This window comes from Poecilia reticulata, linkage group LG7 (assembly GCF_000633615.1).
Source record: "Poecilia reticulata strain Guanapo linkage group LG7, Guppy_female_1.0+MT, whole genome shotgun sequence".
Classification (NCBI taxonomy): Eukaryota; Metazoa; Chordata; class Actinopteri; order Cyprinodontiformes; family Poeciliidae; genus Poecilia; species Poecilia reticulata.
The window spans coordinates 19,059,423-19,082,158 of NC_024337.1; the positions used below are offsets into that span (position 1 = coordinate 19,059,423).

The window sequence follows — 22,736 nt, forward strand, 5'->3', positions numbered from 1 at the left end:
AATAATGTTAAACATAAAATACAGCAATAACCTGGTTTGCATAAATACAGACGCTAGAAAACGAATGTTTTATTGAGATGCCTTATAAATCAGATTCTGCAATAAGCATTTTTAGGTTTTACAGCTTTGATCTGCAGCACGATAGTGATGGTGCTGCTGCAATAGTTGGGGAAAACATTGGACAAAAAAAGACATACTCAAATACTGACGAAAAGGAAGGCTTCCAAGAAACCGACAACAGCAAAAGTACTTCCAATAAATAGGGTTGAGAGACAGAAGTCCAATTTTCCAGAGAAAACATAAAAAATCTGAAAATGTTGTTGGAATATATGGCATGGGCTAATTAAACCCGACTCAAAGCTTTTCAATTTCAACAGTTTCAACACTGAAACAACACTGCAAGTTCTCACAAGAACATACACTGTAGTGACACACGGTGGTGGCAGCATCATGGTTTGGGGTGAGGCTCTTCTTCTGAGGGTTTTGAAAGCTAAAGATGAAGGGGGTTTCATTTTTCAGCATTGCAGGGAATCCAAACATTCACTCAAAATCAACATAATAATTGCTACATGGGAAGTAATGTGAAGTTTTGGAATGGCTAAGTAGCAGTCTAGAAAGATGTCCTCGAGGTTTTAATATTCTTGTGTTTTTCTGGTTTTCTGAAGTGAGATTCTGTGAGATACATTCATGTCAGTGTAAGTAATGCACAGAAAACATACAGTGCTCTATGTCATTTTCTTTCAAAACTCCGAGCGGTGCATGTTAATGGCTTCACAGTCAGCTTTTGATACATGCTGCACGTATGCTTTATTAAATATGCATTCCAGCTTTCACTGGATCTCTCTGGAGGCTTGGCCTGTTTAGTTTGAAGTCAAGTCTGATGAATTTTGTTTTCTCCTTCCTTTACTCCTTACCTGATGAAATTGTGCTGATAATTATTAGATTATCCATACATTTAGTATCTGCTGCAGTGAGGACAGCATAAATCTATGACAAGAATAAAGTATTAGCCTCATGTCTCTACAAGTCAGTGCTTCTGTGCGCCTCCTGCATCATAAAAAAGGCACCAGCGCCGGTCACGATGGGTTTATCCAACAAGCTATGAATCTTGGTTGGATCAATATTCTGTTCCCACTCAGCCACTAAAACAAACCTGCCAGGATTTCAGGGCGACAGACTGCAAGAAATGTGTTACTCTGACTGCACAAAAAAAAAAAAAAACATGAGTCTGAGCAAAATGCCCAGTTGTTTATGAGTTAAACATTTCAGATGCAGGAAGAACAATTACTGTTATGCTTTGGGTGCACATTGCGAAGGAGTTTGACTTGCTCTTTTTCACTGTTATATAAAACAATATGGAGGTGTACTGCTGCAGAGAGATCAGAGGCCTACCCTGTCAGGATGTCTCTCAGTTMTGTCTCAAAGAWGTTAAAAGTAAGACGTAGAACTTCTGACAAGTCAACTAAAAAGTCAAAAACCAGGACAACACAGASTTATAATGCTTAACCCACATGTCATATGTTTATTCTTTTAGAATAATGTGAAAAATGAAAGAATTCACCTTTCTGTTTTGAAGTTCTTTGAGGYCCCTTTTGATGTATCAATAACAAAATCTAACCTTACCCTCCAAGTTCAAAGTGGGCCCCTTTGCACAAAAATTGGGCTAAAATGTGACACTTTTTTTACGTGTAAGGAGTGGATTTGGTGAAAATAATTATTCAAATTAAATTTGTTGACACTTTGTAGAAGTCTGTGTTTCTGGAAAGCTTGGCTTGCACTTAGTACTTTCAAGATGTTACCATCAAAGCTCTCCTGGGGAGCCATACACCATCTCAATAGAGCTGTTTAAAACAAAATCTGCTCCAAATGTTGTTGCTTCGAGTGTTAGACACTAACACTCGAATAACATTCAAAATTTTGTTTTACAACAATTTGTAAAACAAAAAAAAGTTAGTTTTATTCTCAGTGTGGCACTGAACTGTTTTCATGTCAGGTTTAGCTGCAAAATTGAAGGGAGAGACCGAAGAAGAACTTATGATTGACTTGTCTTTATTTTCTCTTTTGAGACTGTGAACATTCATATAAAAAGTTAATATGAAAGCTGGGACCACCTGGATAATTAAGGCAGATTCTTAGTAGCAACACTGGTACTATTCCATTGCTCAGCTACAGCCCACTTTCCAAATTAGATTATTTTTATTACCCTGTTGCTATAAAAAAAAAATCTCTGCTAGTGCATACAGTATTTTACATTCTTGAACTTAGGTGGCAATACATCCTTACACTGAAACTAGTCTTATTCTTTAAGGCTTGCCAATTTTCTTAACCGAGTGAATTGCTGTTGTATAATAGGGGACCATTTACAAACATGACTACTTTTCTTGTCTCACCTCCCCTTTAATTAGTGTATCACTTCTTATTAAAATCAGGTTTGCAGCTGTATAATTAGAATAAAAGTAAAACAAAGCAAAATAAAAAAAAGCGCAGTATTCTTCACTCTTTCTGCTTTCCATTTTTACTGATTTAGACTACGTTGATCTTGGGATCAAGTACTCTTTGCTGGCCAATAAGGTGTGTGATTCATTTGGGAGGAGGAATATAATTCTTGGYGACACACAGCAACACCCAAAGGGCTCCGAAGCGTCTGGCTCACCACTGGTGTTAAGCAAACAAGGGCGTCATTATGTCTTATTGAGCAGATTTACAGAATTGCTTGCTGACTCCAAGGGTAAAATATGGCMGTTTTTATAAACTTCAGAGGTTTGGTAACGCAGGACGGAATGGCAAACATTTGTAGGTCAGCTAAAGTTTTTAAAATACATGTACACACCATGTTTTATTATTTGTTTATAATGCTAACATCAAAAATTTTAATTATTCTTGTTGACAGTGGCAGGAGTGAAAGTACAAAGCTTAAATCAGGTGAAAGGAATGTGATGACACAAGAGTCAACGTAGCAAATAACTACTGTTGTAACAACTCAGCAAGCAAGAACTTTGTCCTTTTACTTTTTTATCTCACTTTAATCTTTTATGCCACAACCCTTTCTTTTTTTATTATTTATTTATTTATTTTTATTTACATCCACTTTCCCCCACACTGAGTTGCAGCTCAGGGACATATCTGATTTCCATGGATTCCCAGAGCAGCAGCTCTGTTTGAATGAGAGTAYGMATGCTGGTGGCTCCCACAATCCCACAAGCATATGGATGCTTTTGGTCTGCCCTTACGCGTCGGGACACAGATTGCTGCATGCAGCGCCCTGTGAGCAGCATYGCAAATCAGTCGTCCGAGCAGCGAGCACCGCTGGTGCGGAGGGAACGGGTGGGAGATAAAGGGGAAAAGCAAGGAGAGGAAAGGAGAGGTGAAAAGGAAGGGAGGGGGATCCTTTCAGGGTAAGAGACAGAGTGGAGAGAGGGAGAGYATGAGGGGATGGAGAGATACAGCGGTGGGGGTAGTTACAGAGCGAGTGAATGCGTGCGTGTGTGTGGGTATGCGTTCGTTTGTGTGTGTGTGTGTGAGTGTGTATGCAGGAGAACAAGTATTGCTGCAGTGGAAACAGTGCGAAGAGGACTGCAGTTTCTGGTACTGATGGGAGAGCGGTCGAGGCACATCATCAAGGCACTGTCATTTTAACCCCAAGTGCCTGTTTGGTGAAGGGGTTTGCCCGTTGTGGAGAGCAGGATTACGCAATTACGGGAGTACTGGTAAGGGTGTATTTCAACTCTGTTCTTGGGATTGCAGGAACACTACGTCTGAGGAATCTGTAATAGCTTATTGGCTATAGTAGTGTTGTATTTTCACCCGCAACAASAAAGTTAGTATTTATATYATTGTGTTTTCCTGRTTACACCACGGTGAAACTGTGTATTAGTCTCTGTTTTGTGCTGTTGCAACTTTACTCCRAGCTACATTAATGTCTCCGTATTAAACACTCAGTTACTTGCATCCTAGTCTGCCCTATAAAATGAAGTCATAAGTCACGTCCTCCTTAGTACAGAGCTTTTGTATGAATTTTGGATGAGTTGTGGTTTTTAACAGTGGTGCTCAATTATTTTCATTGATCATGCCTTGGTTAGCCTCTGCTGCTAGGTGCACCCCTCTCTCGGAGAGTCTCCTGGAGGCTGCCATGCTGACAGATACCCTGCTTACCTTTTTAGTCTCACCAGCATCCCGAACACTGACAAGTAGCCAGGAAGAGCCAGAACGGAGCATGCTACWCTTATGAATTCCCAGGACAGATGTGTTGTATCTGTAACGTAACAAAACAGGACCCAGCCCGCCATTGGTCTTTACCTTTAAAGGCTGAGTAATCCAACGTAAAAAGAGGCTGACAGTTGTGCTGAGGAGTATAGAGAGATGGGTGGGGATTTTATAAAGTGCTGCAGGATGCYCTTTTTTTCCCCTGCTGTCTCTCGTGGGACATTTAGCTCAGGCAGCACTGAGGTGACTGTACCAAGGACAAAAACCTATCTTTGGGCTGCTTGCACTTCATACTGGTGACTGCTGACTCTTATGCTTCTGGCTGGAACCTGTCATTAGCATYGTTATGTGTATCCAAATCCCTCATAACAAATCTACCACAAAAAAGCACAATGAAAATTGTGCTTTGAATACTATCATTCTTGAAAAAGGATATCTTTTTAGGTGGGGTTCTTTACCATGCACATATTTCTCTGACACCACATGTCCTCATATGACCTGAAGTGAAACCTTAAAATATGACCTCGTTTACTATCTGGGTTTATCACAGCAGTCAATGTWTTATGTCTTGAGCAAATGATTTCTGAGGTTTTAGAAATGCAGTTARCAATGAACACTACTATATTAAATACACACAAAAACTGGCATTCTATTTAGGAACACACAAAATTCAGTCGGAATGTAAAAAGTAGCTGCCTGATATTGTGCAAGTCAATAAYATCTCACGAAACCACTCTGACTCATTGGAGTATCAAAACACAATATTTCTGATTGCCTATTTCCTGTACTTCAGGCTCCAGTGTCAAACTATATTCAGCAGAAACAGRATAGGAAACCAGGGAGCTTTTGAGCTGTTGCTAAGTGTATTCTGTGGTTTGTGTGTGTGTGGGGGGGGAGTGCTACAGCAATGGTGAGTGTTCAGGTGGGTCAAACCATCCACCCATGCATGCATTGTCTGTACCTGTGWGTCCTCACACATGGTTGAGAGTGGTCAGTGTGTACTCCCAGAGGCAAATAGCTAAAAGGCAAGTTACACCCACAGGTTTACAACGCATCGCAGAGGCATAAAAGACAAACAGCCGTTCCCACACACTCATACTTGGGGCAAAGTAGAATTTTAAGTTACTTTCACTCTCATATTTCTGGACTGGGGCAGAAACCAGAAYATCAAGAGAAAACACATGCATGTTCCAGGAGAACATGCAAAATACACAATGAAAGCTGGTTGGATTGGATCTGAATTYAAAACCTTGCTGCAAGGCACCAGTGGCAACTATTGCACCACTATGCAGACCCTTCAAAATATACATAAAAATTCTGTGGTCCATTGCTCACCTGCCCATTGTTGAATGCGGTGACCATAAATACTGGCACCTTGACTGGTCTGTGGCTACAAAGCTCCATTGTTGGACCGAACCACAGTCTAGGTTTTGTCCTCCRTGTGYATCAGTGAGGCTTAACATTGCATGACTGCGTTCTCAATTATTTTCTTGGATCACTTTTTACAGCTAAGTTTTAACCGCAGCTTCAGTTTTGGTCATGATCTGAGTCAGTTGTCTTGCCATTGTAGTTTAGGTTTTAGCAAACTTCCTAACACCAACACCTTACACGTGTCCATTTTCCAGCTTCTGACATGTCATCTATGAAGCTCACTAACTGTCTTATAATGCGCCAATTAACTGATGTGGTATTCATGTCACCTGTGAGCTGTTATAATGTATTTCCTGATTGGTTTATACCAGTTATTATTTATCTTAACTCCACCAATAGTTGAGTGCTATTGCTGCATGTCTGCTTTGATAAGGCCAATAATACAGAGGACTGTGATAATGAGCATGCTCTGATTGTTCATTGTTGAAGGYCTCGGGGTCAATACTGGCACCTTRACCCATGTGTGGTTACTCAGCCAAACATGCAAGAAACTACACTTAGCTRCTCTTTTGGATCTGACCACAGGTCAGCATTTGCTCTCCTTGTGTGTCAGTGAGGTTTGGCCACCCATTTCTCTGTCCTCAATTKATCTCTGTTATTTCCTTGGTCCACTTTTTATACCTGGTGTTCACTGCAGCTTGGGTCATCAAGAGCTGCAGTTTGGTACATGATCTAAGTCAGTATAATTACGAAGCTCACTAACTGGCTTACACTGTGAGATTCATGTCATCTGTCAGTMATTACAATACTATGCCTGATTGGTGTGTACCAGTTATTATTTATTATAACTCCACCTGACAATGTTTATGTTGTGTGCTACTGCTGCATGTTTACTTCTCTAATGCCAATAGCGCAGAGGAGTATGTGATACTGAGCATGCTCTGATCGTTCTTTTTTTGTCAGGCTTTAAAACATTTAGACAGGCTCATTAAGTCTGTACCTCAGGCAGCCGCTCCCAGTGGCTCTCACACTAAGAAATACTCTCAGAGTCTCTCATACATAATCAGAAAAATGAGACGAAGCTTTGAAGTTCACCAGTCTCCTTTCTTTTTTCTTGTTTGCTCCCTTCCAAGAAGGCAGCTGGCGCCCAAATGCTGAAAGTGCTCAAAGAGGAAGAGAGAAAGGAAAGAGGCTTACTGTAATAGTGTAGGCTTCAAATAATTCAAGCAATATTCTGGTAGAGTGGATGTGCCCTCCTGGGGCTACGTCGCTGCTGTTGTCCAAACTCTTGCAACTTTATTGAAACATTCTCTTTAAGCTCATATTTGTMTGTTTTCTAAATGCAAATTATTGCTGAAAAGGATCTTACTTGGATATCTCATTGAACGCCATCAGCTCTTCACCCTACACTGAGGGCTGAGCCTTCCCAGGCTTGGGCCCTGGCCCATTTGMTGATGTGTCTCTGGCAGACAACAGCAGGGCACCTCGGTGTTAAACGGTCAGATGCTGTCACAAATCACACACATCCTGCTGTGCTGACCGAGCAGTTTGGCTTCTCTKTAAACTGTGGAGCCAGCTGTCATTGTGGGGTGTTGTGAGATTTTTACCTACTTGCATTTTCTGTCTGTGTTGCTTTAYGGTGGAAATAGAGGTTTGTGACGGTTAAATAGCGTACAMATTAGAACAGGCAACACTAGRGGTTCACGACATTGACTTTTCAGAGATATTTTTGAATTAATTATATTTTTGGATGAATGCAAGTTGACAGGTGATCAAGTTGCATAGTTGGTGTATTTGTTTTGTTTGCGTACAGGTAGATGTATTTCAGCATTTTAGTAGATAATCTGATGACCTGCAGATTATTTCCTTGCCATCAAATCCTCAAAGAAAGCTCTGTGTGTTGAGATGTGKTATTGGKGGAGAAATTGCTAAGAATTTGCGATTCACTTTTCATGAAAGCTAGCAGAGATCTAACATAAATAAAAATGAGTATAAGGATCACAGACCAGTGCGGCTCAACCACTGTTGCGGTGGAAGAAGTGCATGCTGTTAGATTCTCCTCCCATTGAAACGAGAGCTTGAGAAATCAGAAAACCTCTTATTCAGAGAGTCTTGCCAACTTGTGRTTACGTCTACTGGAGAAATATTTCCATATTTCAAAATTTTGTAGCTCCTCTTCCAGACCTAGTGTGGCTGCAGAGTGCAGCTTCAGCCTCCAGATCTACATCGAAATGCCCATAAGAAGTCAACTTTYTGAGGTAAAAAAGACAAAATYSCATGACMAAAGCATCTGCAACAAGCCCCCTTTGAGACATTTTATTATGCACAAGCAGGTGAATGCAGAACACCTGGAATAATGAAACCTACAAAATAATAATGCATCCGAGCATTAATTGCGCAGTACTGCACAATAATTATTGGGATTCCATGTAAATGTGTGGTGCTAGTTTAAAATAAKGTCTATCCCTTCATATTTTAGCTCCTAAACTAATTTGAGAGTAAATTATGAATTTGACCATTACAACGACAGCTTGTTAAATTTCAGACCACCATCCCTTCATTCGTTTGTCTGCTTTCCCTGCATTTTATTGTTTCAGTGTATAACAGATTAATCTGTGATGCTCTGAATACCTACCGGTTTCACCTCAAAATCTAGCRAACAGACGTAAGAGTAGTAAATCTTTCTCCTCATCTCATTCTCCACCTGAACGGATGGAAGCAAATAGCTCAATATGACAGGCTGCTTCTTTAATACACCTTTTCCTTGAATTATTTCCGTCGCCTGAAAACCATTTTTCACTTACGGCCTCCTTTGCTAAGAATTTTCCCCTCTGAACGTTATTAGACGTTGCTTATCTGCTGTGGTGCAGGAGACCCTCTGCTYGTGTCACATTTCCTCTACGCAGTTTTACATGCAGATTGGGTCACTGTCTGCGTGACAGARTGATTAATCGGCCTATCGGGAGACAGGGGAAGGGGCCGTGCTGAGGGGGAACAGGGAGGATGTATGGCAACTGGCTGTAAATGATGCCCGAAGTGCCTCGGCTCAGGATTYAAATCCTGGCGCCTCACTCCTCCTTTCCAAGTATCCCTCCTGATAATASCTGAGTCACAGCCGCGGGTGAGAATGAGCATTGTTTTATCTATGCAAGCAGGTTTGTAAATGAGCCTGTCTGCACCGCCCTTTGGGTCAAGACCTGCAGAGGTGTACGAACGCGAGGCCTTTTTCTCTAATTGTCTTTAGCGAGATGAAGCATAAAATAACTTTCTGACATCCTTATCTCGGCTGCTGCCTTCCCATCAGTAGGACATCGCGATGCTCTTGCATTTGTGGACATGGAGGTGTAATTGCCCTGATAGCATCACTGATTGATGGTCAGTTTTTCCCTCAAGGATCTTTATAACGTTTATGTTTATCTGAAAAGCATTTGTGCTCCCCCCCCCCAGGCTGAAAACAGTGTGCTATTTAAAATGTCCAGGCGTGGATGGAAGCATGAGCTGTTTTGCTGACAGAGTTAAAGTTCAGACGCTGAGTGAGAGTTAGTAAATGTCATCAGAAAGTAAGCCTGTAAAGTTGTTCTACCATGAAATATTTTGTCCTGCTGCAAGTCCACTCTTGACTGAATGTTGCGTCTTAATGTATTAGAACGGTACGTGAAGCATTAACCTTTAGGAGAATGCCACTCTAAGAGAGCATGCTCTGTCGGGACCAATGCCCCGTCCACAGAGTTAAAGGAAGTGATTCACGTCAAAATGCCACTAAGCTTTATGAAAGAAAACATGATCATGAAGTCTTCTCCTATAACTTTTCACGAGGCTGAAGCAGAGAAATATGAGGCTATTTAACCATTATATGATCAGTGTAGATTGCCCAAAGGCCTGGGTCATTTCTTTGTTCACTCTTTATTATTTTTTTTTGTATGATTGTGTATGGTGAATTAAATGTGTAGATTTGTCCATATTTGGGTTCATTTTTCTGTTGAAAGACCCGTTGATGAACCACTTCTGATTTCCTGCTAGAGCCCATAATATTTCCTAAAACTCTGCTGGTACATCAGGTTCAAGAGAAGTTCCCCTTATTTTCCACAGTAATTAACGGTGGGCTTGAGGTGAATTTCTTCTTATTCAGCATAATGTATGTTGCTGAAAAGCTAAATCTTAATGTCATCTGACTGACTAAATAGTTCCAGTTAACATCCCAGTAGAGATAACAATAATCTTGGCTTATTTACTTATGGCAGGAGAGTGTTGTCTCCTGACAACTGGTCAGCTGATGTGCAGCCTCAAACGGTCTGGTTAGATTTTCTTAACCTTCTTCCCCTTGTCACGCTCTCTGTTTATACACATTTAATGTAAAATCAGAGCAAAACTATTTACTAAAAGACTATACAATGTTTTTATTACACACCACAGAAATCACCCATTCTCATATATGCATAAGTACTAAAGAGCCCCAGATTGTGAAAACATTGAAATGTGTTAGTTAATTGTTGTGTTTTAACCTTCGCAAAGAGGAACTATGCAATCTGGGTTGCTTTCATTGATGTATTTAAGCTGAAGACTTTTTGGTTATCAATGTCTGGTTCTGGCACATCGTTTTGGAACATGAGCTGCGACTTCAGCTTTGCCAAAGCCTTGTCATCTTTTGGCTCTCTGTCGTGAAATGATAAAAGAGCTAGTGCTATGTAACCACAGTAGACAACCTTGAAGAAATATGTCTCTGTCATGCACTTAATATTTATTTTACTGAAAACAACAAATGATTTTCATTGTTCTGTTTCTTCTCAAGTCATTTGGAAGACAAGCGCTTAAAATGAATATTTTGCTTTTCTACATTAAGCAGTTGTAAATTTGGGTAAGTTCAAGAGAGCTTCGCTGTGATTACAATAGATTCGAATGTTCACAGTTCAGAGCACATCCAACTGAAAATAGTCTCAGAATATATTCAGACTTACTTCAGCGGACTCTCTCATCTTTCTGTGGTAAATAGCAAGCACTGCAGCCATCAGTATCCACCCTGTAATCTTATTAAAATTGACTAAAATGACACCATTATGACTGCGGGAGCCCCAAGTCCATTTCAGTTGAGGAGAATTGCCATGAAGTAGCAAGCATTCAGAATCAAAGCCACGCATTATCTCTAATTGAACCAAGTCCAGTTTTTCAGTTCAGCTCATCCAAAGCAGGAATTTTTCTCACTGAGAGATTCTCTAAAATATTGCCTTCTTTTGTTCTGTAGCTGGTCCAGTACACGTTTTCTTCTTAAATCAAGTTCCCGAGAAATCAGAGGTCAGCTGTGACTCAGTGCTAATAGAGCCAATATTTTCATCTTGTAGCAAACCTTAATGGGTGTTTCTCATAATTCTGAAACGTATATGTTATACTTTAAATAGCTCATTGGGATTCAGATGATGAAATCGCATAGTGTGAAAAATCCAAGTATTAATCATATCACATGCTCAATGAGAATTATCTTAAACTGTTTCAACCTGAATCAAAGAAGGGATTTCCTAATGCGTAGAACTTTGCAAATATCTGAATTAATGCAAATTTTCTAAGGAAACCAATCCATATTAATGCAACCATCACATCAGTTAGACTTGGAGGAAATGAAGCTGCACAGTATGCACTGCTAGTTCAGCTGGAGGCCAACCACTCAGCCCACCCACACATAACCCGTAATGTCACAGATGGCGGGGGCCTCTGTGGGGACTTGAATTATGTCACTGGGGACATATTATTTAGTTTTCTTTGCATTTTTTAGAACCCATATCACACAGTGACTAATGGCAACCTAGTAGCTATTTCTGTTGTTCGTCTTCGAACACAACAGCATATTCACAGTGCCTAATATTCAATACTTAATTTGTCGCCCCAATGCTCCTAACCGTTGCCCCGAGGAGCAGTCGTGTGACTCTGGTCTCAATTTACTCTTTGTTAAAGAGGCCATTTTGAAAGTGAACGTGAAATGTTTTTAGGCTTTGAACCAATTTACTCTTTGTTAGAGAGGCCATTTTGAAAGTTGAATGGTGAAATGTTTTTAGGCTTTGAACCACAAATGAAGTTTGAATGAAAATATGGGTTGTGATTCCTACTTGCACAGATCGGCTACTGGCCGACAGCTGCTACAGACGCAACTGTCTGTGCTGGAGGGAAGCAAATGTGGTTGACTGATTTTAGATAGTTAATTAATTGCTGTTTGTGGTACTTGTTGTCATCCTGTAAAACAGCTGCATGACTTTAGCTCCCCATCCTTAGGTTGTTTTCACTTGGAGCTGACGTGGATGCTAATAAGCTCCTGATAAACACCCACTACCCCCCCCCCCCCCCCCACATGCACACACTCTTCACAAACTGACTTACGTGCCGCTTGGGTTTTCCTATCAGTGGAAAGTTTGGTTCACTGATCCACTATCAGACATGTTTTTATTGTAACAGATTTAGATGCTATGTTAAACTATTTCATTTACATATAACCATTTTTCAGTCAGTTTCTCTCTTCATCAATCCTACGATGTGATTCCATATTTCATTTATAGAACCAGAAAAAGATTTTACATGTCACTCAGATGTGTGATTTCTTTACCATAAATCAAATTAATTACAAATGATCACATATGTTCATTTTTAACACTATTCTAACTCATAACCCAATCATGCTGTGTTGCATCAGCCAAACTAAATTACCATAAACACAGCAGTTTATCACCATGCAGAAATACAACAGTTTCAATATTTGAAGAGAATTACTCTTATGTAAGGTTTATAATGGCTTCATCAAAAGCAAACAAAAGAACAAACCAAAAAGCCCTCTATGCCAGTCTGACGAGGTTCACATTTTGCATTGTTTTGTCACTGACTTAACTGATTAATTCAACATCAGGTGAATAACAAAGTTGTCCACAACTGAAATTCATTTGAGCATCACTCCTTCCTTCAATGTGCTCTATCAGAAGTGTGACCAAGAAATCAAAGCAGAAATATGTATCAGTGCCACATTATGGCTAGATATTGGTGGGGTGATATCACTCTCATATATGCTGCTTAACAAATCCCCTTCCAGGTGAATCATAGCTGAAATTACAGTATGCAGATTATCTCGTGTAGCTTTCAGATAATACTTTGGCCATGGAGACGTACGGAAATCTTGATCTCCGTTTCTTAGAGTGGGCCTCACATTGTTAGAGTCTGAGTCATTATAGTTAGTTAAAATAAAATTGCTTGGCTGCACATTCTAAAGGAGCCTCAAGCATGAGCTGGCCCTTATCACAAAATCCACTGCTCAGAGTTGGATGGTGATTAAGTAGTTTCATCTTCGAGCAAGCTGGATGTGGTAAACACACTCGAGAAGTGATTTTACTAGAAACAATACTAGAGCTGTGACGTTTCTCAAAAAATAAAAAAAGTCCCACCTGAAAGAGTACACTTAAAAGAGAAGGATGGATTTTATGATGCTTTCCAAAATCTTTATACAGAAAACAATTTTAGCTATGTCTATCATCAAGGGACTAACGATTTTCTCTGTGCTGTTACCCGGCCCCTGTGAAAACAAAAGATCCCTTTGCTCTAAGGCGAAGCATAATGTAAAGAAGCCGGTAAAACTTTGGATAAAAGTTAAAGCCAGTTAACATGTTCTTTACTGTAAACAATGCAATCTTGTTGTAAAAACCCCATTCTGAGTCCAGGCAATGACACGTCAATCTTAATCTTTCAATAAGATTTTTCCAAAGCTTTTTCAGCCTCAAACAAATTGTCTGAAAACTGAAAAGATGCCCACTCAATTGCACAAAGAGAGGTCTGAATGTGATTCAAAGGTGTTGTGGGTTGATGACATGGCCTGCCTTAGCTTACACTTCAGCATCCTTGGTTTGTATAAAATATGACAAGACATAAGCGGATGTGTAGGTTCTCAGTGCAGAAGACCATACAAACCTGGATAGTCTTGTTTGTCATCTGAATGCACGCTAATTTTGTTGCACATGTGTCAGCAGCCTCAGTTTACAGGACGTTGTCTATTTTAACCTTGGTTAAAAGATGAATTTAGGAGTAGCGTTTCAAAATCTGACTGGCTTGCACAGCTTTCTCTTCCTCTGTGAGTAAGTGCTGACGTTAAAACAGGACTGATGGTGATCATAAAATGGTTTTGGTCTGTGTTCTTTTTGTCCTTTACGGCCTCCATAGAGGACAGACCCACAACTGTTAATTAAATTGATACACTTTAATCTGATGAGGGAGGGGGGACAAACAGAATAAAATAGACATTTCTTCTTTTGTGACCTTTAAACACTGTCATAGCAAAGCATGAAATATAATTCAGGCAGAGATTTATGTTTTTTAAGATAATTTCATTCTGAATATGATCGATTGTTTTAAGTAATTTTCTTCGCCCACACAAAGTTTTATCATTTCTCTGTAGCAGAGTTCCCATTTCAATATATTTACCAAGTAGTTTCATCAGCAGAAAAAAAGTTTGTCCTCCATCTCACATTTTTTGAAGATGTATAACCCAGTCCATGGCCCTGAATAATATAAGCTTATCCTTCCTGCTGTTAGCCTCAGTTTGAATAATTGATATGCAGCAATAAATAGAAACGGCATCTCTGGCAGCAACTTGAAAATTGGCACTTGAGAAATGGGAGATTCATCTTTTTGCAAACCAACGTGTTAGAAAATAAAATGAGGAGCCCCAGTCTTTTTATGCTTGTCTTTGCTTCCTTTGCAATCATTCACTCAGCACTCTGAAGGTAGGCTGCTTTCAACTGCACTTCATGTTCAGAGATATCTGGAACCACAAAGTGCCCTGTTACAACTGTCGTTTAGGTCTGTGCAGATACTTAACCTATTTCTTGCTTGGCCAAACAGCCAAGCAGGTCAGGTACTCACGGCTTAATATCAGAAACAGTAATACAGAAAACCAAATTAGGTTTCAGTTACAGACAGTGCCTTTTCTCGAGATTCTAGGAATTTATCCCTAGTAATTTTCTATCATAAAAAGTGGGAACAAAAATGTTCACCATTGTATGCCCTGTTCCTTGTGAAAGTTTTCAGGTAAATGAGCCAAAATGACAAGTTTTGGGAACTTGTAAATTCACTTTCTTTCACATGGATGTTCATGTTGGAGCCGTTATAGGTTTCACCTTCCCTCCTGAGGTGCCTCGTGTCTCTAATGACTAAAACCTATTGGTATTTAATTTGCATGCCACCACTAGATAATGCAGTTAGGGACGTTTTCAGGTGTATGTGTGAGTACAATACAATACAGTGTGATATATTCTAATGCCCCCCATCTCATTAGGGAAATTTACCCTCTATTCAAAAACGTCACTTAGCTAACCGGTAAAACAATATGCACAAAACAGTAACCAATTGTATTACTAATCACAGTGCAGTGCAGGAATGCAAGCTACACCATACACATTGCACTTACCTCATTTAAAAGAAAAACTGTGAGCTAAACCATTACTCTAGGATTTGGGTGTGGGTATTGTTTTATCCAGGTACATCTGTTTTGAGTTCCTGTCTGGCTTAAGAAGATGAGTTTGCATGTGAAGTTACAACAATAACAGGCAGAGCACCAGCCATCTGTTTATGTAACACATATTCTAATTTATTTAATACAGCTGTACCTGTGTCGCCAAATGTCAAGTCTTTGAAACTGTAATGCTGATGATCGTGTGTTTTCATGCTGTTTTTCAGGGACTGAGCAGCCTTAGTGATGAAGTTTAACTTGTTCAAGCAAGAAACAACGCCTATGGTCGCAGCAAAACCAACGGGGGCCAGTGACTCGACGGTTACTCCAGCCCCCGTAGGGTTGGTCTCCGCTGGAAACGCCACGGAGCCAGTCAACAAGAACGATGCCTTTGATGAGATCAAAAACAAGTTCCTGAATGAAATCGACAAGATCCCACGTGAGTGCCAGGCAAAGCCCAAAACTCTTATTGACGTGGCTCTCAACAATTATTTTGGAATTAGATTTTCTCTTTTGCTGCAGGCATCATCAGTCCTATAATGTCTTTATTTGATATTGATCACTGGCTGCTCTTCCTAATGGCAGGGAAATCTAATTTTCATCCAATCTAATTGCTAACCTTCCACCTTTTACTAAATCTGTGTGGCCTGGGGCATGACATGAAGCAGCCTAAATGATCACTTGGCCAGACTTCAGATTATGTGCTTCTCATTTCTTGTTTCTGAGTGGGGCTGTTCCGTCTTTGAACTGGTCTGTGTGTTTTCCTCAGTGCCATCCTGGGCCATCATTGCCATTGCCGTGGTCGCTGCTTTACTGATTCTAACGTGTTGCTTCTGCATCATCAAGAAATGCTGTTGCAAGAAGAAGAAGAACAAGAAGGGCAAGAAGGGGAAGGGTGACATGGGAATGAAGAACTTAAAAGGAGAGGTATGTTTCACTGACACAGGTTGCGTCACAGCTAGGAAAATCTATATTGTTACTGCATATGAACCACAAATAACTGACCCATTCATGACCCTATTAGCTAATGTCTATTGGTTTAATGTGAGGCGCTGTGGTGGAATAAAGATTAAAAAAAAAAGATGAGTCATACGCACGACTCAGCTAATTTATTTCACTTTAGTGCAGTAGCACACACACATTATTTTTCTTCTTAAAGTTATTTCGATTACTGATTAGAAATGAACAAAGTTGCATACTGTGTTGATGTCTTTCTAACCCGGTCAAGGATTTTTCACAGATTTTGATTGCACTGTTTGTCAACCATAATTATTTGTTTCATTTTCTCTTTCTTTCTCTGTTATTCAATGTATTTGTCATAAATGTCATTGTTGCTCTTTCTTTCATGTGGGCTTTGGGGTTTGAGTAAAAAATGACAGCGTCCTTGGCTGCACAGTCTCCTTTTTGTCTGCCTCTCTTACATTCAATAAAGAGTCATTATCAAAAATTACTAGCTTGCACTAAAAGTTGCCTCAGGACGTAAAAATTCAATTGTGTGCTGATGCGAATTGAACACGGTAAAAATGCAGGTATTATAAAACATAAAAGCACACAACTGAGCCAATAAGGAGGCTTTTCCATCTGTCATTTTCCTCACTCCCTGCAGAGCAGCTTACTGCATTTGCTGTGATTACCCTTCTTTGGTGTCTGCTGTGAGTTCAATCTCTTCCTTTGTCTCTGCTCTCCTCCTTCCTGCTTTGTGTCTTATGTGTGCTCCGTGTATCTTGACTGTGGTGGACTTCTCTGTCTACGGTAGGTCTGACAGCACACGGCACCCCTCTCTGGCTGCTCTGTGTAAGCACAGACCAGGGCAGGGCGGCGGCGGTGCTGGAGGGGGGAAAGGGGTGGAGGGGTTGGGCTGGGTTGGGCTGGGCTTGGAGGGGTTGGATTGCAGTGATGATGACAATGATTGCTATGGCTTCCCTAGTTTTTTGCAATTTTTGGTGCTGCAGGTGCTTGAGGACTCGATGGGAACAATTAAGCTGCTTTGCAGAATCCACTAAACTGTTATGCTGCACCAACTGCCATGTCTTGACAATCCAGAGATTGCAGTTTTGTTTTGCTTTTTTTCTTTTTGCAAAAATAAGTGAAAAAAAAAATCTCTATATGGTTTGAAGTGAACATGAAACTCATCCTATGGTTAAGCCTTTGAATGTTGAGCGCACTGAGCAACTCACTAGAGATCACTAACATGCATGTGCAAGGGTTAAGCTGGGTATTTGTCAAATATCGGCTGTAACTTTATTTACCTAAAAGCTCAAAGCAAGCTTCTGCTATGACAGAAGTCAACTGCTGAGCACAATCACAACTGGTGTCTCACCAACTATTCCTCTGTATCTTGACTCGGGTATAAAATTCATTCCATTACCTGGTTGTACAAATAAGCTTCTTGTTTTACAACAGATGAATAGTCTGCATCTCTTGACAAAGACCAGCATATGCCCTTGCAGTAGGTTACCATTGAATGGCCACAACTTGACTTGAGAGTAACTTTCCTGGATGACCCATGCTGCTGACATACTAGGTGAAAGTCATTGATGCCCCCTCTTCCCTAAAGCCCTTGGATCTCACTGAAGAGATATGGTGACCCTGAATGGATGCCTAGATTAGCAATAAATAGAGGCCTGAAACATCTCAGTCCAAAATAAACTGTCTGTTTCCGTGGACAATTTATTTACTAAACCTAAAACTGAGCTCTGATGTTACTCAGCAAAAGGCATTCATCCAGGCACAGTATCTGTATCTCTGAGCTCCTGCAGGAAGTATGAAAAGAACCAAATCGTATGCATATAGCATGATACCTTCATGGATTTGTACATTATATTTAGGACAAATAGGTGGATAAATTTTTGGACCTTACAAAAATTTGTGACTTTCTTGTTTTGAATACTTATTGCCTCTCAGATTTTTATAAAACATCTACTCTTACCATCAGAAATAAACTTGAATCCTGCATTGTGTGGCCTGGCATGCTTGAATGAAATACATTATTAGCACAACACAGCCACAGAATCCAACATAAACGGACGCAGGGTGAGAAAGGGTGCGCGCGCCTGTGTGTGTGTATGAGAGAGAGTGTTAAGCATGCTTGAGAGTCTGCATGTAAGCAAAATGTAGGTGTCCTGTGTGTTCAGCTGATTTTCTCCAGCTGAACAAAAACAGAGCTGAAGTTACCAACTTTGGACCTAAAGAGGAACGATCAAGAATCGGCACACGTTTTCAGTTATTACTTATGTAGGCTTAAAGGGCTACTGTTTCGGCAAGATCTAAAGAAACTCACCCATGCGTTTATCCTCAGTCACATTAATTACTGCAACAATCCTTCTGCTGGCTCCCTGTAGCTCAGAGAAGAGACTCTTAAATACTTTTGTTAATTTATCATTCATTGAATGGCTTAGCACCTAAATACAACAACAACACACAGCTGTTGTTGTATAAACCTTCCGGACCACTCAGGTCTTTTGGTTCTGGTCTGCTCTGAATTCCCCGAATCAGAAGCTGACATGGAGAAGTAGTGTTATGTTTTCATGCTCCTCTAATCTGGAACAAACTTCCAGAAAACTGCAAAACTGCCAAAACACTGAGTGCCTTTAAATCTTGACTAAAACCCCACCATGTTAGAGCCACCTGGGGAACATTGATCAATATATTTTTTACAAATTTATATATAAATAAATACATGTACAGTATATATGTTTTTTGATTTTGATGGTGGCGTGTGGAAAAATGTAACTTTTCTTGCTTGTTTCACAATTGGTTACTGTATTGTGTTTTATGGTGTAAAGCACTTTGAACTGCTCTATTTATATGCTAAATAAACTTGACATGAATTGACTTGTGATAAGTTCTGCATTGAATGTGTTTATTGTTTATTTGTTAGTGCATGTCATGTTCTTCTGGCTTATCAGTGAGTAGTGTTTCTCTAGTTTCATGAAGACTTTGTCAAAAATAGTCAGGCACCAATTTGTCATGAAGTCATGTGTGCTGAATAAGTTTATTTCTTTAAAATATAGTGAGATTTTTCCACCTGAGTGATCGAGATTCCTGCCAAAGCCATAAGAGTGTGACATTATTGTAGCAAAGATATTCAATACATGCCAATCATAACTCTGGTTTACTTATTTTCCATTGTTGTCAAAAGTTGTTGTCCTTGCATAAACCTCATGAAGTGGGACATTTTTACCTCTAGAGTCTGACAATTGAAAATTCCCCCATCATAAAGATGCGAGAAAGCTTTATGTACTTTAGAAATCACATTGTTATTTGACACTGTTGATATAAAACAGGTAAACTCAATTTTCAGACTTTTTCAATTTACTCTTGTAAAAACCAATTAGGCCAGAGATCACTTTGTGTATAACATCATAGTATGTTTGAGGCTCTGGGGATGAAGCATTTGTTTTCCAACTAAAAGATGAAAGGTTGTATCCTCAGTCGCTCTTTGTGTCGGATCACTGCATTCAAATGTCCACTCACTCACTATGTTACTCCTTGCTCTTTGTTTTGCAATTTATTATATTCAGCAACTCTCAAAATTGTAGCATAAGGCGTAGTCTGTTAAAATGACGTGTGATCAATAATTTCAAAACTATTTTCTCATAAAATTGGCATAATTATGTGCTGTACAATTAAACTGAAAACCAAACACCTTTATTTCAGAACAAAAGGAAATGTATATATAAAAAAATGTCCATAAAAATAGGGATAAGTAAAAAATATGTTGAATACTCACTAAAACCACTTAATTTTACAAGTTTAATTAAAAAAATCTCTCTCCAAAATAAGTTTATTTTTATAAGCCCATAATAAATTAACATTTCAGTTTGCTCAGTTGTGATTAGTGAAACAGTGTGCTCAATTCACAACTTGGTATGTATCTGAGTGTTGAGCTTATGGATTGGAAAAGGTTTTAACAAAAAACAGAAAGTAAAATATGTCAAAATTCTATTCATTAGTAGCTAACATGGCATAGTCCCATTTTGACAGAGTGGTAGAGCACAAGACTGTGTGGTTCAGTACATTATTTTGTCTCTTTCCATTGTACCCCATAAAAACATTCTTGGGCCCAGTTGTACAGTATAGTTCATTTACTGTACAACATGGTACAGTAAAGGTGAAGCTACTGGCGTCACACAACACAGTCTGTTGATCGGAAGACAGAAAAACATCACTGTTTGTGACAACAAGCTTGAAACATGCTAGTGCATCACGTTTGTTGTTACCCTAGTATGATGCAATTTGGGTTTAGCCCCACCTGCCCAATAAGAATCCAACTGGTGGTGAAAATACTCTTCTGAATACGCTGGACCATAAAATAGGATATCGAGCCGCACTGACCCGTGCTGTACTGCCCAGTGGAAATGACGCACATGTGTGAAAGGATAGGATTAGTTTTCTGTCTATAGACCAGAGATTAAGCAAAATGTTAAGTCCAAAAGTGAACACAAATCATTGGTGTGAGATCAGTACAAAATGCATAATTGACAGCTGTTTAATACACGTCATTTGATCTCACAAAACAGCAGATACAGAAGGAAATAACTTTTATCAGTTTGGAAATATAAAGTAAATGTCTCACCTTTAGCTTGACTGTTTGGATGCTAGTTTGTGCTTGTTGGGTGCCTGATTATGTGTATTTAGCACCCATAGGTGCTTATTAAATGACTTATGGCATATTTACCCACATGTATCAACACAGTGTATGAATTTACTTTATTCACTTTTGGTCCTCCCCTTCTATGTTGTGTTCTAGATCTGTGACACATCAGCCATGGGTTGTAATGAGTAGTGTTATGTCAACAACACCGTGTAGATGAAGAAAAGTTCCTATTTTATATTTAACATTCTTCTAACACATGAAAAACCAAAACCAGCAAATGGTGTCACCCAGGAAATAGTGAAATCAAGTCAGGTTGCAACCGTGGTCATTGATGAACAGTTTGCACTTGTAACACTGGGGTAAGTCGAAGGTAGGTGCTGTGACTAACCTGACTGCTGTGCTGACATGTAAGGTTTAATGTTCTGCTCAGCCACCCTTTCACTGCCATCCTCTCACACTCTCCTTTGTCGCCTGTCCAACTTCTGTCATTGCAGAAACCCCAGGATGATGACGATGAAGAAGATGATGTTGAGCCAGGCCTAACTGGAGATGAGAAGGAGGAAGAGGTGAAGGAGAAGGAAAAGCTTGGGAAGCTGCAGTACTCCATTGATTATGATTTCCAGGAAAACAAGGCAAGAATACTACAGATTTATTTTTTTTTTACAGATTACCCACACTACATTGCAAGTAAATTATAGATTTTTAATAATATTTTTACAAAGAAAAACTTGATGTATAACTTGAGACTATCTTTCAGAAGGACAACCCAACACCTACAGCTAGAGTTACTTTGGAATTATTCGTATCAAAACATAATGATGTATTGGAGTCAAAACTAATTTTTTCTTTTTTCATGGAACCAGGTGGGTTTCTAGTCCACAGCAGCTGTAGGATTCAGGTTTTGCCGCTTTCCTGAGTCTACTTTCACTGCTAGTTTGTGTAATTCATCATGCATTTTTGGGGTGATATGTAGAAAGTTGATGTTTTACAAAGTGACTTGACCAAAAGACAGTAAACAAAAACACAGGCACTTAAATGTTGAATGTCATTGGTATGAGTGGAGACAAAACAAAACAGAAAAAAAAGAAATCTTTATTTTTCTGGGGTAGTGTAAGTTTTTTAATGTAAAAAAAAAAAAAAAGATGGATACTTCCAGCCATCCAGAGCAGGCGGACGGATGGAAGGAAGTAAACGTGCACCCCATACTTTACAGATATTTTTCTGTGAAAAATAGAGAAAAGACTAAGTTTCCCTTACACTTCACAACAATGCTCACCTTTGTGTAGGTCTCGGACAAAATTCCAATGAATTGTGTGTTTGTATAATAAAATACTGAAAAGGATTTTCAGCTCAAGTACAAGGCACTATACATTTCGCCTTTGGTTGATCAAAAGACATTCTTTGCACTGTTTTAATGACATTATGTTACACTCCTCAGCTAACAATAGGAATTCTACAAGCAGCTGACCTCATCTCTATGGACAGTGGAGGCACTTCAGACCCCTACGTCAGAGTCTTCGTCCTGCCTGATAAGAAGAAAAAGTTTGACACAAAAGTACATAAGAAAACACTCAACCCAGTCTTCAATGAGACATTCATTTTTAAGGTAAGCTTAAAGTGACTGGTGCCCGCCTGTCATTCATCATCACTCTCTTCCTGCTCATGAATCATGCACCTCTGCTTACGTGATTTGTAAACATGTCTAGTTAAAAATAGATGAAGTTAACTTCCCTTTCTTCCTTGTCCTGGAGCAAGATATTTGGATTCTGTCTTCTCCTACACTTTGACTTTTTCCCCCCCCCACAGTGATAAAAAGAAGCAGACATATTGAATGTGTCTTACAAAGGAGAGTCTGAAGGGGAATCATATTAAAGGAGGGGCCCACCTCTGGTGCACCTTGTCTGCTGACAGCTTCATACAAAACAATTCAACTGTTTTAGTAGCTTGTCAAAGTCAGACAGTCCTTATGGAGAGCCATTTCAGCCAAAATTAAATAAATAAATAAATGGGTGAAATAAATAAAAAATGAATAAAATAAATCAAAAAATGAAGAAAATGAGTGAAATAAATAAATAATTTGTTAAATAAATAATT

The 22,736-nt window shown here is 39.4% G+C and overlaps 1 protein-coding gene across 8 annotated transcripts in view; it reads left to right on the forward strand.

Annotated features, from left to right (window-relative positions):
* LOC103467654 (synaptotagmin-2-like) overlaps positions 1-22,736 on the forward strand; it is a 71,620-nt gene that overhangs the window by 33,494 nt on the left and 15,390 nt on the right. For 6 of the 8 annotated variants that reach the window (XM_017305740.1, XM_017305741.1, XM_008414233.2 and 3 more), the window contains 4 exons: positions 15,271-15,482; positions 15,813-15,970; positions 21,137-21,274; positions 22,081-22,248. In XM_017305740.1, the coding sequence (XP_017161229.1) occupies positions 15,290-15,482; positions 15,813-15,970; positions 21,137-21,274; positions 22,081-22,248 (657 nt within the window). In that variant the 5' untranslated portion in view covers positions 15,271-15,289. Of the gene's footprint in view, positions 1-3,310; positions 3,708-15,270; positions 15,483-15,812; positions 15,971-21,136; positions 21,275-22,080; positions 22,249-22,736 lie in introns of those variants that run through there. The other 2 variants (XM_008414235.2, XM_008414236.2) reach the window with 2 other exon arrangements.